Consider the following 25418-nt stretch of genomic DNA (forward strand, 5'->3'; position numbering starts at 1 on the left):
TTCTCTTCCCTCCCCACCACTCCTTCCTGTCTGTTATTCATTCAATTCAAACAGCTCTGAGCAAGTGACGTGTCTTTTTGCACGATGCTGGATATAGATCTGTGCTTATAAATCTGTCCGCAGCTTAAGCATTCACTGAGGTTGTTTAGATATATTGACAGAGGACAAACTAATACTAGAGTTAAATAATGGGGTGACTAAGAGATGGTTAGACACATGGCAGTAATGAATAAGGAGTGGAGGAGAGGGACAGAGGTAGAGAAAGACAAAGAGAAATACAAATAGAGATACTGAGAGTGACAGAGGCAGAGAGAAGACCAGACAGACAGGAAGAGGGACGGAGACAGAGAGGCAAAGAGATACAGAAAAAGATGGGAGAGAGAGAAATAGAGAATACCTGGCTAGGAAAGGTAAGAATGAACGAGTAGAAAAATGACCACGAGGCAGGGACAAAAAGCATAATGAAATCCCCTGGAATACACCTTTAATTCTTGTAAGTTGAGTCCTTCCTCCATTTTAATTATTTTCCAATTAGAAAACATGAAACTTGTTTTCTGGGTTCCCTTGAAGCTATGGAATTAGATTGGCCAACTGCAGGAGTGATTTTGGCTCCGAGAGAAAGTCAGTGGAGAACAGGTTAGGGAGGAAATTCTTGGGTCTAAGGAAGAAATTCCGGGAGCTGTCCCTTCTCCCTTTGCTCTTTGCAAATTCCTTGTCTGGAAATTGTCCCAGAAAAATATTTGCTCAAACACAGAGAGGATGCAAATGCAAGGGATTTTGTTGCAAAGGGATATTTATAAAAGCAAAGACAGGGGGAAGTCGGATGGCTACAAAATAAGGGACTGGGCACACAGCTTACCAGTACATCCTGAATGGCATAGCACAACACCATCACAAGTGATTGTGCAAATGTGTGTCAGTCACAGTGAGTGTTCAGGATGTGACACAAGCAGTGAGAGTGTTCAGACTCCTCATACTGCTCCCACATCTCTCAAGGTCCATCCCGCATGCACTGTGGGCACCTCCCACTGCCATGGCCAATGTCAATGGTTTATCTTCCAGACTCATCTGGCTCCTGAAACACCTGCCAAGGACACTGGTGACTGCCACCTCTGCTAACCCAGCAAAAACACCCTCTCCTGCTCCCCAAATGGCTTCGCTCCTGCATGAGTTCCCGTCCCCTAGCTTTTTCCTTCTCTATCCTTGTTGCCTTCTTTGCTTCCTAATTCTCATCTTTAGTGACCGCATCCTCTTACTTCTGCACTTATACTCTTTTCCTCCTGATCTCTTTCTATAAATGCCAAGCACATAGTAATGACATCCAATATACAAATGAGCCACCCCCTCCAGCTGTACACTCATATATCTACTTGTCTGTATAGCCTCTCCATCCAGAAGTCTAAGTGCGTGTATGAAAAAAAAAACCTTTTGATTTGGGAAGCAAAGAGAGGGAGAAGGGTAGAGGGAGAGAGGGGGGGTGGGGAGAAAGAGAGAGAGAGAGAGAGAGAGATATGAGAGACACTGAGAGAGAGAGGCACTGATTGACAGAAAGAGAAACTCTTATCCACTGGTTCACTTCTTCAGAAGCCCACAATGGCCAGGGTTGAGCCAGGAGCTGGAAGGACAATCTCCCACACGGATGCAGGAACTCACCGACTTGAGCTGGTACCCTGCCTCCCAGGGCCTGCAACAGCAGGAAGCTCAAATGGGGAGCTGGAGTCAGAAACCTAGCCCAGGGGTCCAGTAATAGATTTTTGTAAAGGCAGAGAGAGAGTTTGAGAGAGAAAAAGGGAGGGACGGAGGGAGGGAGAGGGAGAAGGAGATGGAGAGAGAAAGAGAGACAGACAGAGACAGAGAGAGAAAGGTGTTCCCTACGCACTGGTTCACTCCCCAAATGGCTGCAATGAGCAGGCTAACTTCAGGAGCTAGGCGCTCACTCAGGGTCTCCCACACAGGTGCAGGGCCCCAAGCACTTGAGCCAACCTCCACTGCTTTCCCATGCGCATGAGCAGCTAACTGGGTCTGAAGTGCAGCAGCAGCCAAGTCTCAAATCAGTCCTCTGACATGGGATGCCCGAGTCTCAGGTGGTAGCACATCATGGGCCCCATGGATGTTTTAACTGACACTTTAACTGTCAGGACAAATGCCACCCCATCCTAGAACAGAACTACTCACTCCTGGCAGCCATGGATGCTGCTGTCTCCAAGGACTGCACGGCTTTCTGCCCAGTCACACCTGAGGCCTGGACATCAGCTGGAAGCCCCTCTGCTCCTTGACCTCCACCGGGGCTTGGAGTTCAGAGATTTCCCGAGCCACTGATTTCTCCCCTCTCTAGCACTGACTGGGACAGTTGCCCCCTTGGCAAAGCATGGTGTAGGAAGCTGTGAAAAGGAACATGGAGTGGCTCAACAGTGAGCTGGAAGGCTCAGCTGATGTTGGGAACTGAGGGAACAGAGAAACTCTGGGAGGGGCACATGGAAGCTTTGAACAGCCCTTGCCTGGGCCCTGGTCTGGGAGCTGTGGCAGGGAGCCGCAGGCACAAACCTCGAGTGGTCCACCTGCAATACTCAAGATTTCACTCAATATGTTGGTCCCAAAACATAAGAAAAGAGGAGGGGGAAAGGAGGTACTCACCAGGAGACTTTTTCATCATAAATGAACTGTGAAGAGAAGAAAAAGAAAAGTTAGATCCACAAGGCAACCCTTGAAGACTGCATGTTGTCCACTCTTGGCGCTGGATAGCCCAGGCGCCATTGAGGAGACCGCCTCTGAACTCTAGCTCAGGTCTTGTGAACTAGTGTGGCTAGGAGCAGGTGGTGTTGGCCGACTGGAGTCAGGCACAAGGACAAGCATCCGCCATCTCTGCCCGACACTGGAGTGCCAGGGAATGTGACCACCTGCTTCTGCAAAGGTGAGTTCACTGAAGCTAGCAGCCTCTGCACATTTCTGGAAGGTTCTGAAGGAGCTCAGCAGCGGACAATTCCACCCACAAGACGTGTTGTCACTTGGGGTTTCTGCCCATCTACATGCAATGTGCAGCAATCACCTTTACAATGTTTTTAGAAACTATTATTGATTTTAAAGTCAAAGTTACACACACACACACACACACACACACACACACACACACACACACACTTCACTCCCCAGGCGGTTACAAAGGCCCGGGTGGAGCCAGGCCAAAGCCAGGAGCAGGGAGGTTCTTCTGGGTCGCAGGGATCTAATCACCCAGGCCATCTTGTGCTGCTTTATTCCCCAGGCACATTAGCAGGGAGCTGGATCTGAGGCGGAGCAGCTGTGACTCAAACAGATGTCCCTATTAGATGCATGTACTACAGGTGGCGGCGTTAGGCACTGTGTCACGATGGCGGCCCTTGCTCTCATGGTTGTCCTGCAAGCACTAAGACTTGTAGACAGTATTTTCTTATGATGGATTTATTGTTTTGTTCCCTTAAAGGAATCATTCGAAGGACATTCTCCTCCCACAGCCTGCTAAGGCGACTGAAGGTCCTGGCTGGGCGTGACCGGCTGCTCCCACCCTGGGCCTCAGGCCTGCCCTCTTACTAAGGTAGGGGGCAGCGAGGGTCAGGAGCAGTGAAAGGCTCCAGGCGCCCCAGTGCTATTTCCCTCCTGATGAGCAGGGACTGAGAGAACACACACAGCAGAGGAAGAGCAGAGAGAACACATACTTTATTCACTCTGTCATCCGCAGACCACTTGAAAGAACTGACTGTTTACGGCAAAGAAGCCGATGCCATTCTGACATGCCCAGGGAAACTGAGTCACAGAGAACAGAAACCATTTGTTTTTTTGGGGGTTGCTCCGTTTGTGGTGGAAATGGTGCTAAAACTGAGCCCCAGTTCTTGATTTTAAAAAATGTATTTTGTAGACTGAGTGAGAATGGGTTCATTTCCCCGTTGTGTGCAATGCCTGGGATGAGGAAGCAGGGACCAAGAACTCCATCCAGTGTGGGAAGCCAAGGAACCCAGTGACAAGCCATCACTGCTGCCTGCCAGGGTCTTCAGGAGTGAGAAGCTGAGGCAGGAATCAGAGGCAGGAAGCAGACACAGGTACCCTCCAGCGTGGGATGCGGGTGTCTTCATTGCTAGGGCAAGGCCCAGGTCAGCTTTGACGCACTTTGTATGGCACAGATGGCATGTTGTTGAAGCCTGAAGGGCACAGTTCCCTTTACTCCAGGAGACAGCTCAGGAGATGCTACTCTGTGCCCTGGCATTGGCTCTGTGACCTCTCAGCAAGGGTGGGGACCACTGGAGATGCACAGGACAGCTTGGGCATCGGGTGCCACACTAGAGGTGGTCCATGCACCCACCACCGGGGTATGGGTCACAGGACATGAGAGACTGTCTCCAGCTATCCTGCATGTTCAAAGTCAAGGGCGAGTGGAGGAGCCGTGTTGCTTGGTAAATCTGCCCTAGGTCATCACTGAAAATAGATCATGGCTTCTCTGTTTCCCTGACACTCACCTTCACGGTCACATTCAACAAGCTGCCATCGGATGGGGATGGTGAACCAGGCTGGGAGGAGAAGTGAAGGAAGCCAAGGCAAAGAATCTCCTGATGCAGCTGGCAAGCTGTTTTGCATAATCACCCGTTTTAAAATTTTTATCACAAAATCCTGGAGCAGACGGCCGTATTTTGAATTGGGAACCATTTCCTATTAATTGAAGTTCATTCAAGTGTGAGTCCTAGTACGGGCTGGAACAATCAATCCACAGCTACTTATGAGTACACACGCTCCTGGGGCCTTCCCGGAGTTTATTAGGCCAGGCCAATTGAATTTGCCTCTATCAGGGAACGGTGCTAACGCAACACTGATACTGTATGAGAGCAGCTTTTGTTCTGTGCTGTGTCTCCTCTGAAGGGGACACCGGGCCTGTCGGGGCCCTCAGGAGTTCTCTCACCTGGGAAGAAAGTTCTCGTCCATGTACATTCTAGGAATGAATTCTGGGACGAATCCAACTTCCACTCTCGATCCTTCCAACAGATACAGCAAAGAAAAGCAAGAGAACTGGCTCAATTGCACGAAAGACTCCAAATCCAGGACGCAATTGACTTGGAATGCCATTTAGCTGGAGAAATCACGGGCAAACTTGGGTGAGGCTGGATAGGACAGGCCACTGGGGACAGAGCATCCCGAGCTTGATGTCAGCAGAGGTTGGGCAACTGGGACAGGCAGGTGACTCTGCTTTGAGTCCTCATAGATGGTAGGGGCTGGCGATGTCTGCACACTGGAGGCAGCTTCTGGTCTTTTCGCCCGGCACACTATGGTGGATGAGGAAGAGGAGGAAGCGAGGAAAGGGGCAGGAAAAGGCCCCCTCAAAGCCAGGCCCCCTAGTTTTTCAGGTCTTATGAGTAGAAGTAGTTTGCTTTCTCCTCCTCAGAGGACTGTGCTGGAGAAATGAAAGGATCAGGACTGAACCACGACCTGGGTGAAGGGCTGGCACCAGGAGATCGTGTGCAAACAGGGTTCACCTTGAGTGGGCATCGGTGCAGTGAGTACATGAACTACAAGCACTGATTGGAGCAACTTGGACGACAAGCAGTTGGGTGACCCTTCAGAAGACAGAGAAAATGAGGAGGCCAGCACAGAAGCAGGGCATTCCTTGTGGAGGGCAGCATGGTGGATGGTCCCTGGGAGCAGCAGGGCCATCTTGTCCAAAATGTTGAGTGGCAGGCCTGGGCGCTGCTTTCCCTTGAGGCATGGGTTGATAAGTCCTTACAAATTGGATTTGCTCTGAGTCCCAAGACAGGTGTGGCACATCTCTCTGCATTTTCATCCTTCAGCAGTGAGTCAAAGACAACATTCACCACCCCTTCCAGTGTAAATAAAATTTGAAATAATTGGTGCTGAACCTAGGAACTACACTTCCAGTTTTACAAAGCTGCCACAAGGTGGCACTCACTGTCCAGCCCTCTGTCCAAGTCACCCTGCAAGGCAGTGAAGTGCAGGAGCCCTTGGTCAGTTTTCACAGCTCCATCAGGTCTCCTGGGACACCCCAGATGACTCCTACGGAAGGGCCCGTCAGCCCCTCCCACATCTTCCGTGGTGTTTCCCTGGGCAGTACCTGCCTGGGACATTTCAGAGATGTCTCAAAGATGAGAGTGATGTTGACCCTTGACCCTTGTGGCCTCCAGGAGTGAACTGTCCCCAGCTGGATTTTGAAAACAGGTCTTGTGCAGGCAAGCTCCTCGTTCTGTGTTCTGCTGACTGTGTCTGGGGGCTGGCACTGGGGCCAGCTGAGGGATCCACGTGTCAAGTCAACCACACCTGTGTGTGGTTCCCCACCCTGTGGCAGCCAAGTATCATGCAGTTGGGTGAAGCATGAGCAAACAGGAAGGCATGGGACAAAGCCCTCATTTCCTGCAGGTTTTGGGCGACTGCTGGGTGCCATGGAAACAAGCTTGTCAGTCATGCTGTCTGTTGGAGTCCTCCCAGGCCACGTGGCTTACATCAGGCAGGTGAACCCTCCATGTCGGAGCTTCCCAGGCACCTGCCTGCTCATGACCAGGCTGCCCTGGGACAGCGGGGAGGAGGGGCTACTTTCTCCACGCAGTGGCCATGAGACTGGCAGCGGCTGCACTGAAATGGAGATTTCCTGGCTGTCTGTATCCTCATCGTTGTCACCGTGACAACTGGAAGACATCAACACTCCATCCCTCTTCTTCCCTGGCCGTCAGGGGCCACGCCCCTCTGTGGACTCTGCTCACTCAGCATTGTGGGGATTCCCTCGGCTGACTGGCAATGGGAGCCCCTGGGAGCCTCAGGGAGCAGGTGATTTCTGTGAGGCTGTGCCGCTTCAGCTGTGGGGGACAGTTCAGGTGGTGTTCTGTCAGGTGCACTGATGTGATTTTTCTGTAGGGTTGACTGCATTTCTGTGTCAGGATGCCGAGCAGGTCAGCCACATGGTGTCAGTGGCTGCAGGGGGATCCAAAACAGAGATGACCTGGAGAGGCAGGGGCTGAGCAGGGGTGGGCATGCCCTCTGGACATGTACTCTCTGAAAGGTTTATTTGAGATGGAGAGAGAGAGAAAGAGAGAGAAAGAGAGGGAGAGAGATCTTTCATCTCCTGGTTTACTCCCCAAATGCCTGCAACAGACAATTGCTGAGTGAGGCTAAAGGCAGAAGCCAGGAACTCCATCTAAATACCCTACATGGGGCAGACAAGAACCCAAGTACTGTGGCTTTTATTCACCGCCTCCCAAGTATATTAGCAAGCAGCTGGACGACTTAAACCAGGCAGCCTGCTGTGTGATGCAATAATATCAAGCCGTGGCTTAAACCACTGCACCCCACGGCCTGTCCCTCCTCTAAGTCAAGCCAGGCTGTGGGGAAACAATAGAAAGGATGATGAACTTAGGACGTAGGAGATGAGGCCTGGTGAGCCACAGCCGCCTGCTGGAGAGGGTACAAAAAACACCTCGCCACCATTCAAGCATCTCAGTAACAGCTCCAAGTTGGATTTCTTGGCAAAGACAAGAAGCCGCTGTGTACCTGCCCACCCGAGCCACTGTCCTGTTCAGGGAGAAGCACCAAGATGGCCCCAATGTTACCAGGGCCAAGGGTCGCTTGCCTAGGAAGGGGCAAGAGGCACAGCCCCAATGCTTCCTGGCTTTATCATTGCTGAGGACAACGTGCTGGTCTCCCCTGAAATGACACGCTGGGAAACAGCAGGGAGCCAAGTTCAGGTGCAGAGCTCATCCTGCAGTGAACAGACGTGTCATGTCGTGCAGCCTAGTCTCGGCTCTGCTGGCTTCACTGGGAGCGGGTGCTCGAGTTCCTGGCCAGGCCCCATGGGCATCTGCTCACATTTCTGCAGTTTTGGGTTCTGGGTGGAGATGACCCTGTGAGCTCTCCCTGGGTCTGGGCGTGGGCCCCTGACTCAGCTTCTCGGGAGAAATCGCCTTGCCTGCTCTTTTTTTTTTTTTAACTTTTATAAACTTAAAAAAAAATAAAAGGTTTATTTATTTATATTTGAAAGGCAGATTTTATAGAGAGAGGAGAGACAAGAGTCAGAAGTGGAACAACTGGGACTAGAAATGGTGCCCAATGGGATGCTGGCACTACAGGTGGAGGATTACCTTGTTATACCACCATCCCAGCCCTTCTTCTTTTTGTTTTTAAGATTTATTCATTTTTATTGGAAAGTCAGATTTACAGAGAGGCGGAGAGACAGAAACAAAGATCTTCTGTCTGATGATTCACTCCCCAAGTGGCTGCAATGGGAGCCAGGAGCTTCTTCCTCCAGGTCTCCCATGTGGGTGCAGGATCCCAAGGCCACAGGCAGGGAGCTGGATGGGAAGTGGAGCTGCCAGGATTAGAAACAGTGCCCATATGGGATCCTGGCGCATGCAAGGCAAGGACTTTAACCACTAGGCTACCATGCTGGGCCCCTCTTTCTCACTTTTGAAAAGGATTTATCTGATACAAAAGTGATAGAGAAAGTAACAAAGAGGAAGAAGTCGGAAAGAGAAGGAGGAGGGAAAGGAGAAGGAGAAAAAGAGATCGGCCGATTCCTTCCCCGACCCTGGCTCCAGCCAGAGTCTAGAACTTCCACGGGGGTCCCAGGGACCAAGGCACTTTGGCCACCTTCTCCTGCTTTCCAGGTGCATTAGTGGGGAGCTGGATTGGAAGTGGAGCAGCCAGGAACCAGAGAGGCTGGCATCACAGCTGGTGGCTTAACCCACTGTGCCACAGTACTGACCTCAGTCTTGTCTGCTCGCAGGACCTGCAGGCCCCAGCTTGTCCCAGCTTCTCAGTGTGAGGCTGTGGAGCCTCTTGCCAAGGCTGCATACAGAAATGCATGTGGTCTCAGCATCTTGTCCCGTGTGAATGAGCTCTTTATTACACAATCCCAAGGCCCGGCAGTTCCTCCCGCTGAGCATTTCCGAACCATATAATGGGGGAGAGTATTAAAAAATACCTAATAGTTAGAGAAATTGCTTGAAGGAGGTTGGTAGTGAGTTGGCGGGTAGAAGGAAGGACTTTTAAATAAAGGAATTTTAAGCACCATGGCAGAATCCCACAGAGAAGCTTAGATTATGCAAGCAAAGCCGGAAGAGAAATGACTGTGTGACCAAGATTATTAAGAGAAAAGAGAGAAAAAGGGGAAGGAAGAACAATGAGGAAAAGACACAAGTGTGTGAGCTGCAGGCAGCAGCTGGGGCTGGGGCACAGCATTGGGGTGGGTCCCTGAGGGGGCCACTGCTTGGCTAAGGGCTGTGCTTCTTGGTCACATAGAGGGGCTCTTCATGCCCACTTTTAGTCTCTTGTGAAAGTGATCCCAAGGATTGGGACACTGTTTCACAAAATCCACTAATCCACTGTAACTCTACATCAGAAACCCAAACGGGGCTGGTGCTTGTGGGTGCAGTCAGTGAAGCCTTCATCTGTGCTGTTATCATCCCATTTGGGTGCTGGTTTGAGTCCCAGCTGCTCCACTTCTGACCCAGGACCCTGCCAACATAGTTGGGAAAGCAGTGGAGGATGGCCAAATTACCTGGGCCCCTGAACCCATATAGATGAGCTGGAATAAACTCCTGTGATTTTTGACTGCTCCAGCTCTGGCCATCGTGGCATCTGGGGGATGGACCAGTGGATGGAATCTCTCTCTCTCTATTTCTCTCTCCTTCTCTCTCTGTAACTCTACCTTTCCAATTAAAATGCACACATACATACATACACACACACACACACACACACACACACACACACACACACACACACACACAGACACACTTTAAAGGAACCCAGCCAAACCCAGCAACATATACTGCCATGAGTGTCTTCTCATGGACGCTCAGAAATGGACTCCAGCACTATCATGGCTATACAGTGGAGGGACATCCCAAGAGGATGCTTTGCAGCCATAATGAAGGTTGGTCTTCACCTGTCTGGTGTGATGCTGCTGGGAGCAGAGCTGCCTGTTGGTGGTAGGAGTGGGTGGGGGGAGGTGCTGGTGAAAATGGAGCTTGCTGGGCCCTGAGCCTGTGGATGGCCATCTCTGGGGCCTCATGTGAGGCAAGCATGCCGGGAGTAACCAACATCCAGTGGAGTTTGGAGTGGCCTCAGTCAAAGGAAGAAGTTTCCGGACTTCACCCTGTAGACTCAGATATTGTCTTTTCCATCTCTTATCACAAAACTCTCGCCCTGACAACTGGTCTGTGAACACACGGCTGAGAGGAACGGCAGAGAGTCATCTGCCCTCGCAGTTGGCTTCTGTCTGGAGAAAATCCGGAGCTGCTGGGGGGCAGCAGGCTGAGCCCATCCAGCTCTGCAACTGACACGCCACACCCCAACGTAGATGGCTCTCGTGCCCGAAGTCCTGGCTCCACTGAGTGTGTCACCTGCGAAATCTCTCTTTGTACATCATTAGCAACTATTAGGTTCATTTCATCTTGAACATGACCAGATACACTGCGCAGAAGACAGTGACTTCACACACAGTGCAGGAGGTGCCCATGCTGAAAACAGGGAACGCCCCTGACACAACACGGCAGGAGGGAATGGGTATCACTGAGCTCCCTTTGGGAGAGCTTGCCCTGTCGCGTCCGCTGATTGCCTTGTCTGCATGCATACAGTCATCTCTTTCCGGAAGGCAGAGGAGTAGACGGCTGTGTTCATCTGTCCCATCCTGACTCCCAATTCTTGAACAAAATCACATGAAGATGCTAAGGACAGGGGGACAGGGCTCTCACAACCAGCCGGGCTCCACAGGCTGGCCACACGGCAAAGATGAGACAGAGTTCCAGGAGTCTGGGAGAGAGATGTGTTTTAGGTGTCTAATTCTCTCCCCAGGTAATGGCCAAGAACATGAACCTGGACTTCATGTGGGGCCTCGTGTCTCCTGACCAAGAGTTGACAAGTTCAAGCACATCTTCAGTCCCAGCATTAGCACCCCTGAACCCTTGTGTCCACCTTTGGGATGAGTGAGTCTCAGTTGCTGATGAAAGCAGAGTGGTACATCAGTTCCCTTCCTGTTTAACTTGGGAGCTTTGAAGTGAAGGTCAGGGCCACACAGTCTCCTGGAGGAGGCTGGAGTAGTGTGTAAATCAAGGATGGTCCACCTTAGGGAGGGTTTCCTTCAAACATCACATTGACCTTTTTGGCCTAGAGAGCTACAGTAAGAAAGCATTCAGGGAAGAGCTTTGTAGGACAGGACAGGTGAATAGACCCCATAGGGAGTTCTAATCCTGGTATGCAGATAAGGAAATCAAGACCAGGTCTGGAATGGTAGCCTAGTAGCTAAAGCCCTTGCCTTGCATGTGCTGGGACCCCATGTGGGCACTGGTTCTAATCCTGGCAGCCCCGCTTCCCATCCTGTCTGTGGTCTGAGAAAGTAGTTGAGAACGGCTTAAAGCCTTGGGACCCTGCCCCCTGCATGGGAGATCTGGAAGAAGCTCCTGGCTCCTGACTTTGGATCAGCTCAGTTCTGGCCATTGAGGTCACTTGGGAAGTGAATCATCAAATGGAAGATTTTTCTCTCTGTATATCTGACTCAAAAAAAAAAAAAAGTAAATAAATCTTAAAAAAAGAAAATCAAGACCCAGAGAGATCCATTTCTCCCAGGCCATTTGGGCCGGCCATGAAAGCTGGCTCACATTACTGTGAGGGCTGACAGAGTCCCATGACCTGCAACAGCCGCTGGCAGAATTTCCAGCCAAGCTCAAAGGAATGAGAACCAGGAAGCTGAAGGTTCCAGGTCAAGGATATGCTCAAAGTCCCAAGGACTAGAGGCTCGCATGGGTGAGGGCAGGGGAAGATGGATAGCCCAGCACACACAGGGAGGGCAAATCCACCATTCTCAGCCTTTCTGCGAGATCCTTCCACGGGCTGGGTGATGACCACTCACATCGGTGACAGCAACTACACACAGTAAAATGCTGATGTCTCGTGGAAACACCCTTCAGCCACACCTAGAAGTGGCAATTTACCTGCCATCAGGCATCCCTTCACCCAGGGGAGCTCATGCGTGAAATTTACCATCCAGGGGTGTTGGGGATAGGAGGGGGAGAGACAATGTCAACAGTCAAATCTCCCAACCCTGTCTGTATGTTCTTTCACTTGCCACCTGCTCCTCCCAGATGGCTCAGCCTGGCAAGCTAAAGAGGTGGGGCTTTTCCCATGGGTGACCCAGTGCTGCTCATCACAGTACATGAGGGCACAGTGTTCGCAGATGTCCTTGGTGGAAACTCGGGTGGCTGTGAATAGTGAGCGCCTGGACGGAAGGGAAGGGAAATGGGTGGCAGCTTCCTACTAGCACTGGCAAGAGCCTTTTGAAGTGAGCTTTACAGAGAAGAGACCTGCTGGGAAGATTGTGATCAGATGGAAACCCATAGCATTGTTAGGTTGAGTGAGTAGCACCCGAGTTGGGAGGCAGGGCTGACTTCATACCATGTCTAAGCAGAGTGGCTGGGATACATATGGGAGCTTTCAGTGCCAGGGTACACATGGAAAGTTGAGTTGGAAACAAGTTGGATCTGGGACATGGAGATGTCCTTGACAGCGTTTTTATCTGTAACTGGACTTGAGGAGGATGATACCAGTAAGAACTCAGAGTGATCATGGTGACAGGTGTTGTGGGACCAAGCAAGGGTCTTGGGATCTTACAGGTAATAAGGGGACAAGCTAGCTCCAAAGCTGGGACAAGCTAGTTCCCAAGCTGGGGACAGGTGGAGGGAGCCTCAGAGAGCCCTGGAGGAAGAACAACCACAAGAAATGCTCAGGGACCTAGACAACCCAAGGCCAGATTCCCATGCTGAGCACCTGAGGATCAGCTGGGGGTTGTCTGGTCGATCTGAGAAAGGAAGTTGCACACACACAGATTTGCACTCTCTTGCTGACGCCCAGCACTGCTTTGGAGCAAACTCCATGTAGGGGAATCCAATGTCGGAAAGCACAGTGAAGGGGGTATAGATGGAAACAGCAACTTACCACAATAAGTGCAACCACGGACAGCGTGTAGTAGATGGAGTCCCTCAGCAGGCACCAGGAGGACAGAGCCACCACCTGGAGGGCAGGGTGACACAGAAAGTCAGTCAACACACCGACGAGATGGCACGGATCCTGCTAGGCACTAGCCCAGGCAAAACTAGGAGTCACACCTCCCGTCCAGGGTTGAGTCAATGTGCCAATTGCTAGAAATATATGGAGCCTCTCAGGTGTACTGGTCTCCTTCTGCGTGTCAGATATACTGACATGGGATTGAAGCTGAAACTATCTGGTTCTTGGGGAAGGCCTTGTGGTGGAAGGCAGCCAGGGAGCAAGGGAGCCGGAAACACTGCCTACTGACTGTGACTCAGGTCTAACTTCAGCCAACAGAACAGAGAAAGCCAGCCATCCCAAGCTGCCAGAAGGCAAGGGGCCGCTCGGTGCAATCACTTGTTGGAGGCATCTCCTGTCTCCCAGGAATGGGCTTGATGTCAAAGACGGGAGGAACACATGCAACCTTGTGTTTTGCTTGGTGACACCAATATCTGCTGTAGCCAGAACTCCTGTGGGGTGATGAGCAGCCAACAGAGCAGCTGCTGCCCATCAGAGGGGTGGCCACGCCCATGGACAGCTTGCCCGGGGGGGCTCTACGGCATGCCTAGCCTCCTTGGCACTGACCTTTGTATAATCAAATTCTTTGAACAGATGGATGTGTATGCTGATGTGGCATTCACAGTTGGGAGAAGGGGCCCTGCTGGAGGCGAAGGAAGCTGTGGCCTGCAGGAGAAGGACACTGGGAGTGGACAGAGGAGAGGGTATGGGGATAGGGAGGGAGCATGCCAGGGTGTGAGCTCTCTCCTGGAGTGAGGGTATTCCCTCCTGTGGCACCTCCACAGTTTTTTTTTTGAGGTCACCTAGTATGACTGCTCTGTTGTTTTGACAGGGTCATCACAGCCCAGGTGAGTATCAGCCATCTCAAGGCCACCTACATGCTCAGCCGAGTAAGTGAAGAGGGACACAGCCAGTGTAGCCCCCTGAGCAGGGCGGTGACAGTCACAGGTTACCCCAGGGCCCAGGAGCATGGCTCTACTCTGGGCCTCTTTGCTGCCTGCCTGCTGTGCCATCGATAAAGAAAGATCAAGTCAGAGAAGGCTTTGTGGATTCAAATAACTTGAAAGCCGTGACTTAAATAGAACCATAAATGAATAATGAGGCCAGTCTGCTTGTATTAACACCTTCTTCTCCTTGTTCCAGGCACACTGCTGCTGATCTTACCTTATTAGGTTTTGTGTTTGCAGATGTAAGTTACAGAGTTGTCAGGCCACAAAAATCACTCTAGAGCAAATACGTAACTTTCTGTATCCTTTATCACTGTATCCTTGCACTATGAATTCTTACAACTTGTGACCAGCATTCATCACCCATGGGTAAGACTGCCCTGGACCCAACTGTTCCTCTTCCAGCAGTTATGACTATGCATTCGATTTTTTTTTATAATCCGGAAGATGAACTTAAAAACAGGTGGCACATATTAATTCTGGATTTCCTCCAATCACTTAACTACGGCAGAATGAACACATGTCTTTTTCCTTCCTCTTTGCAGACAGCTCCGCTACTGTCCATTCTCACCTCAAAACAAGAGACTCAACACTGGAAGGAAAGACATTCCAGACACAGAGAAAGCCTAAGGGATAAAATAATCAACTCAGTAATTTGAGAACAATTCCCAGATGTTCGGGACTTTGAACCTTTCAGAGTCGAAGGGCTCTCTGAGTATCTAACACAAGTCACATAGACATTCCCTTACAGACATCCAAAATATTGGCGCGGAGAGAAAGTCCTTAAAAACACCTGAGAGACGCAAGAGCTTTCTGTACAGAGGTTGAAAACCACAACAACACACACTTACTTCTCAAAAAAGACACTGGGAGCTAGAAGAGGCAATGCTTTCAAAATTAGAGAGGAAAAGGATTTAAGCCTGGAGTTCTCTGTCCAAACAAGTTATTAAGCAAAAGTAAAAAAAAAAAGGATAAACTTAAAAGTTCAATTTAAATAACTTTACCTACTGTTGGGGCTTTTCTGAACAGTGTTGCGGCGTTAGGCAGCAAGTTCAGGGTCACGAGCTTCAGCTTCTTTGTTGTTACACCTTCCCCACCCATGTAATCCTTTCTGCCCACCTGTAACGCTCACCTGTGATGAACCTGGAAGGGGTGGGATTGCACTGTTGTGTACCACTCCCTTCACAAGCCCCCATAAAGGCCCAGGATAGGGAGAAAGCTTGCACTCTTGGTTGCGTGCTTCTAACACTCTGCTTCCCGTGGACAGACTCCGAGGACAGGTAGTCCCTGAGCATGATCCCTGTACGTCTGTATTTCTCACCCTCTGTTCACTGCCTGGGCAGGACAATAAAGACAGCAATGCTAAGATGCTTTGTATTTGTAATTTGTGTAGTTTGTTCAAGAGTTCTAGGAGAGGTGGACCTAACAGTAATGGAATGTGGACAGAGAAGGCAGGGAAAGGTGAATGTTCAGTTTTGTAAGTATGCCCAGGTTGTTTGCTGCACATCTCCTAGGATAACTTATACTGCTGGGGAAGCTAGGGTCTTCAGTTTAATGGATGGACTTCACGATCATGACCACTTGCACCTCTCAGGGTTTCTATTCAGACTGGATTGCCACGGATTTGTCATTTGCTAGTTTCTAGTGGACCCTGTTATCACCAACCTTGGTTAATAAAGACTCCTTAATACAGCCTGGTCTTGTCTGGCATGATCTCTCCTGTACCCCACAACAAAATCTACCCACGGATAGATGCCATCAAAACCAGGGAGCAGAGCATCTGTTCCATAAGATTATGTTGCAATTAACCACAATGCCTGCAACTGGAACCAAAAATAGCATTTGAAGGAGACTGCCAGAATGATGGTGAAGGGAGATTCTAGAAAGAAGGTGACAAAGATATTCTAAAATGAAACACTGATAGCGGGTTTAGAAGCTAGTCTAGTCAGAATGGAGCAGGTTGGAGGCCTTCAGAGGGAATGTTTGCAAAAGGAGAAAATTAATGGAGTATCTGAAACTTTTAAACACACAGGAGGTATGAGAATATTATATACAAAACTAACCAAACCACACAGAAAGACATGAATAAGCCACAGAGAAAACAGATGAATCAGTGTGTATTAACGGCTTAGCTATGAAGAGAGGCCACATAATCTAAACTAAGCATTGTCTAGCCAGACTTGTGACTATCTGGCAAAGATGGGGCCCTGCAGTAGGTGGGAGGGGCTGGAAGAGAACTAAACATTCTTTGTCTGCACTTGGAGGGCAATGGAGAACACTTGCTATTGAAAGATCAAGCAGTTACCATCCAAGAAAATGTTTATTATTATGTTTTAAATAGGTTTATACATTTGAAAGACATAGTCACAGGGAAAAAGAGCAAGCTCCCATCTCAAGCTCCATCTGGGTCTTCTACATCGGTGGCTAGGGCCCACGCACCTGGAGCATGTTCTGCTGATTTCCTAGTCTCCTTAGCAAGGAGCTGCATTGGAAGCGGAACAGGCTCTCCTGTGGGATGCTGGCATCATCTCTCAGCATGTCACATGGACGTGAGCAAACCTCAGAAACAGCTAAATTAATGGATGATAGTTGTTGCCTTAGAAGGGTGAAAAAACGGTGCTGGGAATGGAAGATGACAGTTTTCATTATAAATCTTCTAGAACAGGGTGCCTCTTTATCCTCAATAAAAATTAAAAATATGGAAATACAGGGTAAATGACCCACTTAGATTGGTCTAGCTGTCAATGTTGGATAGATAGTGATATCTTCCCTTTCTGTGTCAACAGAAAAGCTTCCATCACGTGGGCTGTCATTCATAATATTCCAGTGCAGCAAATCCAGAGGTAAAGAGTCAGAGAATGCCTTCTTTCCACACTCTGGAAGGAATTAAAGAGCATCATTCATAATTTTGTGAGATTTATAGTGAGAGTGGTGATTAGGAACTCGCGTCTTCCACCTTGCCTGTCTGAGACTACTGTTGACGGCATCGGCAAATCTTCACCTGCAATTTCTGCACATCAGGGGATTTAGAAAAGTTATCTCCTCCATTTCTCACAGCAGCCTAACCAGGCAAAGCTTTGCCCCCTTTGAAAGCAACTCTGGCATTGCAAAGTTGAGAGACTTGACTGAGATCCTACGATGAGCCTGGGGGAGGAGCTGGGATTTGAACCTAGGGAGCCTGGCTCCAATCTCCATCTGTCCTCCCATACTCCCATTCTCCCATAGTCCAGTTACAGGGCTTCCGTGAGTCTGGGGTAGAAAATAGACACTCATCTGTAATAGCCTTTCAATGGGATTTTCTTTTCTTCATTGTTTAAGCTATCAGATATTCAAAGTTGTCAAGGAGGGGAGCAGATGAAGGGTGAAACACAACAAGAGCAGTGACCACAGCTAAGTTCAGAAACTACACTTGAAGAGCTTCAGGGCTAGCTAGCAACCAAAGCAGGAAGGAGTCCCCACATGGGTTACAGATACATGTGTGCATGCAATGAGGTATGCAGTGCAGGTGACATAGATAGGCATGCAGTAGAGAAAGAGTCAGTTGAACGCAGAATAGAACTACTAGTCAGCTGAGCTATGTTAATTTACAAAATAAAATACCACGCAGCTCACAGCTCAGGGATTGAAGGTTTCATTCTTCCTTAACAGGATACACCCAGCCTTCTCTCTGGGGGCCCACAAGACTCCCTCTGGGTCTCCAGCAGGGGGTTGTCTGTCTCTTGATGGACTCTGACATCCATCTGATTCAGCCCCGATGGAATTTCCTGACATAGAGGGACATCTCCCATCTCCAGCAGGGGATTCTCTGCCCCTGCTGGCAGCTGCCACCCAGCCCAGAGCTGGTGATAAGACAGCATGTCTTCCTTAGCTCTTTGCAGATAACTGCAAGAAAGAAAGGCAAGTCACTACTCAGGCCAAGAAGTCAGAAGAGGGGTGCAAGGAGAAAGCCTACAGGGAGCACCTCCGGCTGGAGCTCATTGTTCAGTACAGAGGGTGCAGGCTAAAAGAGGCCACGTGTCAGCACACGCCCCCATCTTCTGCTGTCAATTCTGCCTGAAGCTCTATTTTCCCTGGGTAGCTCCAGGAATCCCTCCCAGCTGGAATTTCATCTTGATATTTCTATTTCTATTTCTAGGTAGCTGTTCACACATTGTCTGCTGCATGTGTAGCTTCCTTCTTAAAACCCTGTTTACTTGCAGAATGGCATAATGCAAAAAAAAAAAAAATTTTTTTTTTTTAAAATCACACTTCCCAAACAGAGGAAAACATATTCTCGCTTCTGGAATTCTGGCTCCTTCTAGGAGGCCAAAAAACAATTGCTTAGGAAAGAATAATAGAGCCTCAGCACATTGAAATACATTTTAAATCCACATGGAGCTATTTATTATATGATAATATACACACACAGGATACATGGACATATATAATGTGGTTGTGTGTATTATGTGAAATAATATTTATGACAATTCTTCTTGATGAATAGTGGAATTTACCATAGCAGAAACATCATAAATGGCACAAACACCCTCCATTTGTGAGCATTTTCCTTTTGTTTTAAAATAAAAACTACCAAAGTAGACAAAACACTGTGATAGTTTTACAACATGGGACTGCTCTCGTCTGAGAGAAATGTGATTTCACACAAATTTCATGGAAAAGGGATTTGAAAAATCATAACATGAGCTTCGTTCCAAGCTTCCGAGCTGACACAGTTTCTGCAGCCAGCTCTTATTTCAGGGAGGAGATGCCACCCACAGGCTGGTGCTGGGCTGGGGCTTTGGGGCTGGGGCTTTGGGGCTGGGGCTCTGGGGCTAGGGGCTTTGGGGCTGGGCTGGGGCTCTGGGGCTGGGCTGGGCTGGGCTGGGCTGGGCTGGGGGCTTTGGGACTGGGCTGGGCTGGGCTGGGGGCTTTGGGACGCCTGGGGAATGATCTGAGAATGCCAAGTGGCACTGATGTCCAGATGCCAGAGTGTCTGACCTGGGTTTGTTCATCCCATGGGGTGGTCTCGGAGCTGTCATCTGCTCTTTATTCTATTACACTTGTGAAATAAAAAGATGCATGGTAGGGGAAAAATCACTGAAATGCAAGTAGCCCCAGCTTTCCAGAAATTCCCTGTCAAAACTGGATCATGTGAAAAGGATATGCTAGGGCTTAAGCTGCCACAGCCCATAGCAAGCACACGGTTAAACTCCCAGCTCCGGCTCCCAGTTTCAGCTCCAAGCTAATGCATACCGTAGGAGGCAGCAGTCATGAATGGAGTTAACTGGTTTCCTGGGTTGAACTCCTGGCTCCCAAAGAACCCGCTTGCAAAGAACTTCTGGCCTGGCTCAACTTAGGCCATTTGGGGCATCTAGGAGAGTGAGCACTTTTCTCTGTCTCTTGAATATAAATATTGAATTATCCAAATGTTATATATCAAAATATATATACACATGTATATGCATACACACACATACACATATATAAACTAAATGCTTTTGCAAAAATATAACAAGCCTATTGATTAGTGCTCATCATAGGGAACATAAAATGAATTCATACTTTAAGTTGAATATCTTTTCTAAGAAAACTCATTTTGAGTTCTACTTTCATGTGTGATGAAAACAAATGACAAGTAAACAAGCTGCTACCAAAGATAGATTTAAATAAAAACGAGGCCACACCAGGACAGGACAAGCAGAGAACAAGCTCTTGGCTGTTCTTTGTTGACTGTGCTGAACCCCCTAACTGTGGATGCCCCTCAGGACCTGGAAGTGCTATGGAACTCAGAAGCAGTCCTGGACACTCACAATATGCCCTGCAGTTGTTTTCATGGAAAGTGTGAGCTCTTGCCTGCTAGGATTTCAAACTGGGGTAGTTCAGCACACACACACACACACACACACCCCTAAAAGGATGGGGAGACAGCTCTGCAATGGAAGGAAATGCCAGCCTTGTTGCCTCCAGTACCCTGGAGTCCTTCACCTGCTCTGTGGCCTAGGGGCATGGTTATCTCATTCAGTGCCTGGTGGTCTTGGGCCAGCCCCTAGCAGAACACTTGGCAGTGCTAGGTACTTGATACAAGTATGCTGAGTCATTCAAGGGAAGAAAGCATAGCTTTCAGAGGCCAGGAAGAGCCTTCAGACAAAGCAGCGTGGCTTTTTGTGGCAGGAAGTCAGCTTGGTAGGAACTGAGTTGCTAAGGGTGAAAGGTCATGGATCAGATTGTGACTGCTCTAGCCAGACATGAGTTTACACGGTAATCCGGTCATCAGAGCGAGTACTCCCACCAACACACACGCAGAAACACATTGACACAGAGTTGTGTCATCTTTAAAACACAACCAAATCTCATCTCAGATGTGTGAGCAGGCTATGCCTCTATGCAATCAGGAATAGTGTTCTTGTGAGACACAGAGTGTAAATAGAAACACAGGAGCCGCTGGTATGATCACCACCTTAGCTGGTATTGGTAATATATGTTGACTAGGGCCTGGAGTAATAGCCTAGTGGCTAATTCCTTGCCTTGTACACACTGTGAGTACCAGTTCATGCCCCAGCTGCTCCACTTCCCATACAGTTCCCTGCTTGTGGCCTGGGAAAGCAGTAGAGTCAGCCCCATAACCTTGGGACCCTGAACCTGCATGGGAGACCCAGAAGAAGCTCCTGGCTCTTAGCTTTGGATCGGCTCAGTTCTGGTCATTTAGCCACTTGGTGAGTAAAACAGCGGGAAGGTTGTTGTGGCCATGAGGGGAGTGAACCAGTGAACTGAAGATCATTCTCGCTGTATCTCCTTTTCTCTGTTTATCTGTCTTTCCAATAAAAAAAATTAAACATTGACTTTACCACTGTCTGTTCCTTCATAACCTGGGCTGACCTTGCTTACCAAGTTAACAGGAAGTGTGGTTAAATTTGAATTTCAGATGTACACCAAATACTTCTGCTTGATATATCTTAAATTCCATTTGAGCCCCATACTAAGACTTCATTCATTAGCGATTTGAAATGGAAACTTAGCTGAGTCTCCCATGTTTTCCTCAATCTGGTGACCTAACTTGGATTTCAGCTGCTGATGGAGATTATGGCTGTCTTTCTTTGGATCAGCATACAACCTCAGGTTCAGTGAACTGGGAAGAAACGTTCTCAGGGCAAAGGGACTGCTGAACCTTTCTGAACTGCCCATTTATCTCACGCTGTTTGCTGACCGCTGTTGGGCTCCATCTGAGTCTCCCATGTAGGGGGCAGGGGTTTAAACACTTGAACATCCTCTGCTGTTCAGCCAAACAACAAGACTGACCCTTTTCATTGAACTGGCTGCTCGCATGTACAGAACATTTTGGTCAGTGGTGAGAGTCCACCACACTAAGACCTTTGGTTTCACAGGGGGATACCCTGAAGACCAGGCAACCTCATGGCACCGAGGGGCTGGTCACTGGGACACAGCCAGCACATGCCAGCCTGCCATGGGCCATCCACTCATTACAGCTCTCAACTTCAAAGTCAGGGTCAGCTTTCCTAGATCCCTCTCTCTGTTTCTGTTTTCCTTAGACTTGATCACTTCACCCAGTTATTCCTTAAAGGAGGGACCTATAGGAATACGCATTCATGACCCTTGACCTGACGGAATGTTCTCAACACCATCAGGCGTCACTTCTGCAGAGCTTGCCACTAAGGGTGTCCAGGGGTTCTCAAGCATGTCCAGGGGTTTTGGACCTCAGTTCAGAACGGCACTTTCAAACACAGAAAATGACTAACACAGTTACTAAGAAACCAATGTATGGAAATCCAGTTATCAAAAACTGGAGATGCATGGTTAAAAGCAAGTTCAACTGCTACAGAGGATTTAGTGATTTCAAAGTATTGATTGTTAGCTTTTATTGCCGCAAACACAAGAAGCCAGATGCAGTGAGTCACACAGAAGGTCTTTACTCCAGCTGAGAAAAGTTGCTGGAACTGGAGTGGGGGGAAGAAGAGGAGAGAGGGACAGAGAGAGAAAAAAGGAAATATATTCTTGCTATCAGCGGGGTAGGGAGCAGGTGCATGCGTCAGCTAGGGATGGGTGAATTACTGTCAGGGCGGAGGGATGATTGTGGTTTGGAGAAAAGAGAGGACATTTCCTTTTGGGAGGCCTTACTAGGAATCAGGAGCTGGCTTATGAAACTTTGAAAGAATGTGGAACTAGCAGAAGTGAAGAGGAAGGGGAAGTGAGCATCTGAAATGCGCCGAGCCTCTAATGGCTGGGTCTTATCAATTCTTCAGAGCCCATGTCCAAGCCAGCCCTCACGGTGATCTGCTGTAATACTATGGAAAGTATCTTATACGGGAGCCATCACTGTGACACAGTGGTTTAAGCCTTCACCTATAATGCCAGTATTTCACATGAGCACTTATTAGAGTCCTGGCTGCTCCACTTCCAATCCAGCTCTTTGCTAAAGTGCCTGGGAAAAACAGTGGAGGATGTCCAAGTGCTTAAACTCCTGCCACCCATGTGGGAGATTGAGACGGAGTCCCAGGCTTCTGGTTTTGGCTTGGCCAAGCCTCATCCAGTGTGGCTATTTGGGGAGTAAATCAGTGGCTGGAAGATCTCTCTCTCTCTCTCTCTCTCTCTCTCTCTCTGTTTCTTCCTGTCTAAAACTGTGTCTTCAAAGCAAAACAAAGCATCTTGTATTTTTATTGCAGATCATGTCATAGATGCTGTTGACATGATGATGGGTTTTGTCTCAGGTATAAAATGAAGCACTAAAGATGAGTGGGTAGTAAGAATAGAGACTTTTTTTTTTGCTCATACAGGTTCACCAAATCCTATTCAATGTTTGAATTTGTGGAGATAGGAGCTATGAGGTTTTTAGTCCTCCTGTGGAGTCACTGTCCTTCCACTAGAAAGGGAGAAAAGAGGCGATGTAGAACTCTGTCCATTTTGAATATGCTGATAAGAACTCCCAGTGGAGGAGCTGAAAGCGAATGGCAAGCGTGTTATTTGGGGCTATCTGTAGATTTCAATTATGTGCACTGCCTGCCTCATCTATTATCATAGAGAGCAACTTGGCTACATTTCTAGTTTTCCGGGAAGCACGACAGTGGCTCCCAGCATTTACTGTGCTTTGTCAGATTGCTAAATGTAGAACTGGAGCCTCCTGCAGAGGTCTGGGCCAGGACTGTTCATGGCTCAGTGTGCTTCCTGTGACAGCACCATTGCCAAGGAGTGCCTAAGAAATGCAACTCTCAGGCACCGCTTCCTAAGCCGGGGCATCAGAACGGGCATCTCAGCAAGACACCCTGGGTGCTCTGTGAGCACTTCACAGAGTCTTAGTCACACCTGTGAGACAGAAGAGACCAGGAGCCTGGCAAGGTGGCATCAGAGAGCAGTGAGGTCTGTACGGGGTGCCAGAGGCACGGGCAGCCATCTTGGCTGCTCTGGGCCCGAAATAACTGTGTGTGCAGGGACTGTAGCTGTGATAGCACACATCGAGGCAGTCTGTGTAGTTAAATTCTTGAAGCTTTGGAAGATAACGGGTATCTCTTTAACTCTTGGCTTGATGTGTTCACCCTCTCCAGAAACACCTATGTTTCATCCGGGACGAGGACTGAGGAGTCACCATGACAACCACATGGTAGTGGCATAAAAGTCCCAGAGGCCATAACTCCTGCTAGGATCCCATCTCATTTGTCTTTCCTATAAGAGCAGTTCCCCACCTGTGTCATTAAAGAGGCTTCACCACAGACCAAGCTTAGTGGTACCACTTCCTTTTTCTACCCATCATGGGCAATCCTCCGGTCCACTCAATCTAGCATGCCTCCTCCCACTCCCCTGCCTCCACTGCTACCTACGGGGTGCTCAGGAGTGGGGCCCATGCTCTTCTCTCACTAGCATGATCTGATGTGCCACGCCTGCCCCCAGTAGTATGTAAGGATCCACATGGACATACACCAGAAGAGTCTGGCTCTGCAGTGACACAAAGATGGCACCAGTACACAACAGGAGCAAAGAATATTGGCCAGCAGCAGCTTCTGCTGTGCCCTCTGTGTCACCACTCAAGGAAAGAAAAGGCCCCTTTGAACAGTTTGGGGGCTCCAGAGACGTGCTAGCAGGCTCTTTTCTGATATCTTCAGCCTGCAATTGGTACACTGTGAAGAACTTTCCCTCAATTTTCATTCTGGACAACTTGAGCCTTGGTTACCACACATTGTGTCAAGAACTATGTGCTCTTTTTTTTCTTATGCATTTAAAAAAATTCCCATTTTATAGATTAGTGAAGTAAGGCTCAGTGAAGGTCACAGTTTGAAAGAGATATAGCTGCACAGTGAACCAAGTCTGAATTGCTGCAGAGTTCCTTGCATGCGTAGCCCCTTGGCATGGATTAAGCAGATGAGCTCATTCTGAGAACCACATAAGTATGCTGACCGATTGCTCATGCCTAGGCATAGCCCAGTGGTTCTGGATCATGCACTCCCAGGAAGCCACAGGGTCTCCTCTCTGATTGTACACTATTAGGGAGGCCCTTGGTCTCCGCTCTGACTGCACACTCCCAGGGAGGTCCCACCCCCAGTCTCCTCTTTGACCACATACTCCCAGGGAAGCCCCTGGTCTCATCTCAGACCATCTGAATGCATGAAATTCTCACCTCCAGAGACCTGGTTATAACTGGGCCATGCTGCTACTCATTCACTGGGTGCCTTAAAAGTTTTTATAGGGGATTTTGCTATAGATCAATGATGAAAGCACTGTACCCTTCTGCTATGCCCTGTTAGGCTGACAGCTGTCTGGACATTCAGAACTAAGGGACTTCCTGGCACTTCCCACACCCACATGATGTCAAAGAAGGGACTCTTATCTGTGTCTAAAAGGTCTGGAGAGGTCACGAAGCATTGCACGTGCTTGCTAGGATTGCATCTATACACTAAGTAGTATGCCCACCCATGACTATGGTTATTAAGATATCCTGATATTTTCTTGAGATTGGCAGCAACAATTTGAGAGCTCTACCAGTTGAAAGCAAGATTTGGGGTAGGAGGGTTACTCCACTATGTAGTAGAGGAGATGCAAAGACTAGGGCTGGACACACCTGCAGGACTGGTGGCTGTCTGCCACATTCTCTGCTGGGTCCAGGGGCTGAACCCCAAACTGCCCCCACAGTAGCTCATCCTCCAGGCAGTCACAAAGCTTAAAAGGGAGGGCTCTAGGCTCCAGGTGTATGTGCCCCAAGGGACTACCTGGGCTCTAAGTCACACCAAGTCACTTTCACCTTCAGCCCAGAATTGCTAAAGTCTAGCCATCCCAGGGACTTTTCTACTGGATAGAAGGATCTTCAAGGATTGAACTGAAATCAACACTTCCAATAAGAAAATGTTTACATCATTATTTCCCAAGGGGTACCTCTGGTTGTGTTAAAACAAGCATGTTAACGCCAATTGCCTCCAATTCTGGGAAGCCAGA

At 48.9% G+C, this 25418-nt stretch overlaps 1 protein-coding gene across 1 annotated transcript in view; it reads right to left on the reverse strand.

Moving 5' to 3' along the window:
• Nucleotides 1-25418, reverse strand: part of SLC24A3 (solute carrier family 24 member 3) — a 434660-nt gene that overhangs the window by 32606 nt on the left and 376636 nt on the right. Inside the window, exons 7-8 of the mRNA XM_040981791.1 lie at nt 12952-13026; nt 2635-2660 (exon numbers count right to left, since the gene is read on the reverse strand). Of these exons, the coding sequence (XP_040837725.1) occupies nt 2635-2660; nt 12952-13026 (101 nt within the window). The remainder of the gene's footprint in view (nt 1-2634; nt 2661-12951; nt 13027-25418) is intronic.

Source organism: Ochotona curzoniae, unplaced genomic scaffold (genome assembly GCF_017591425.1).
Source record: "Ochotona curzoniae isolate NIBS_2020 unplaced genomic scaffold, NIBS_Ocur_1.0 contig_3520, whole genome shotgun sequence".
NCBI classification, from domain to species: Eukaryota; Metazoa; Chordata; class Mammalia; order Lagomorpha; family Ochotonidae; genus Ochotona; species Ochotona curzoniae.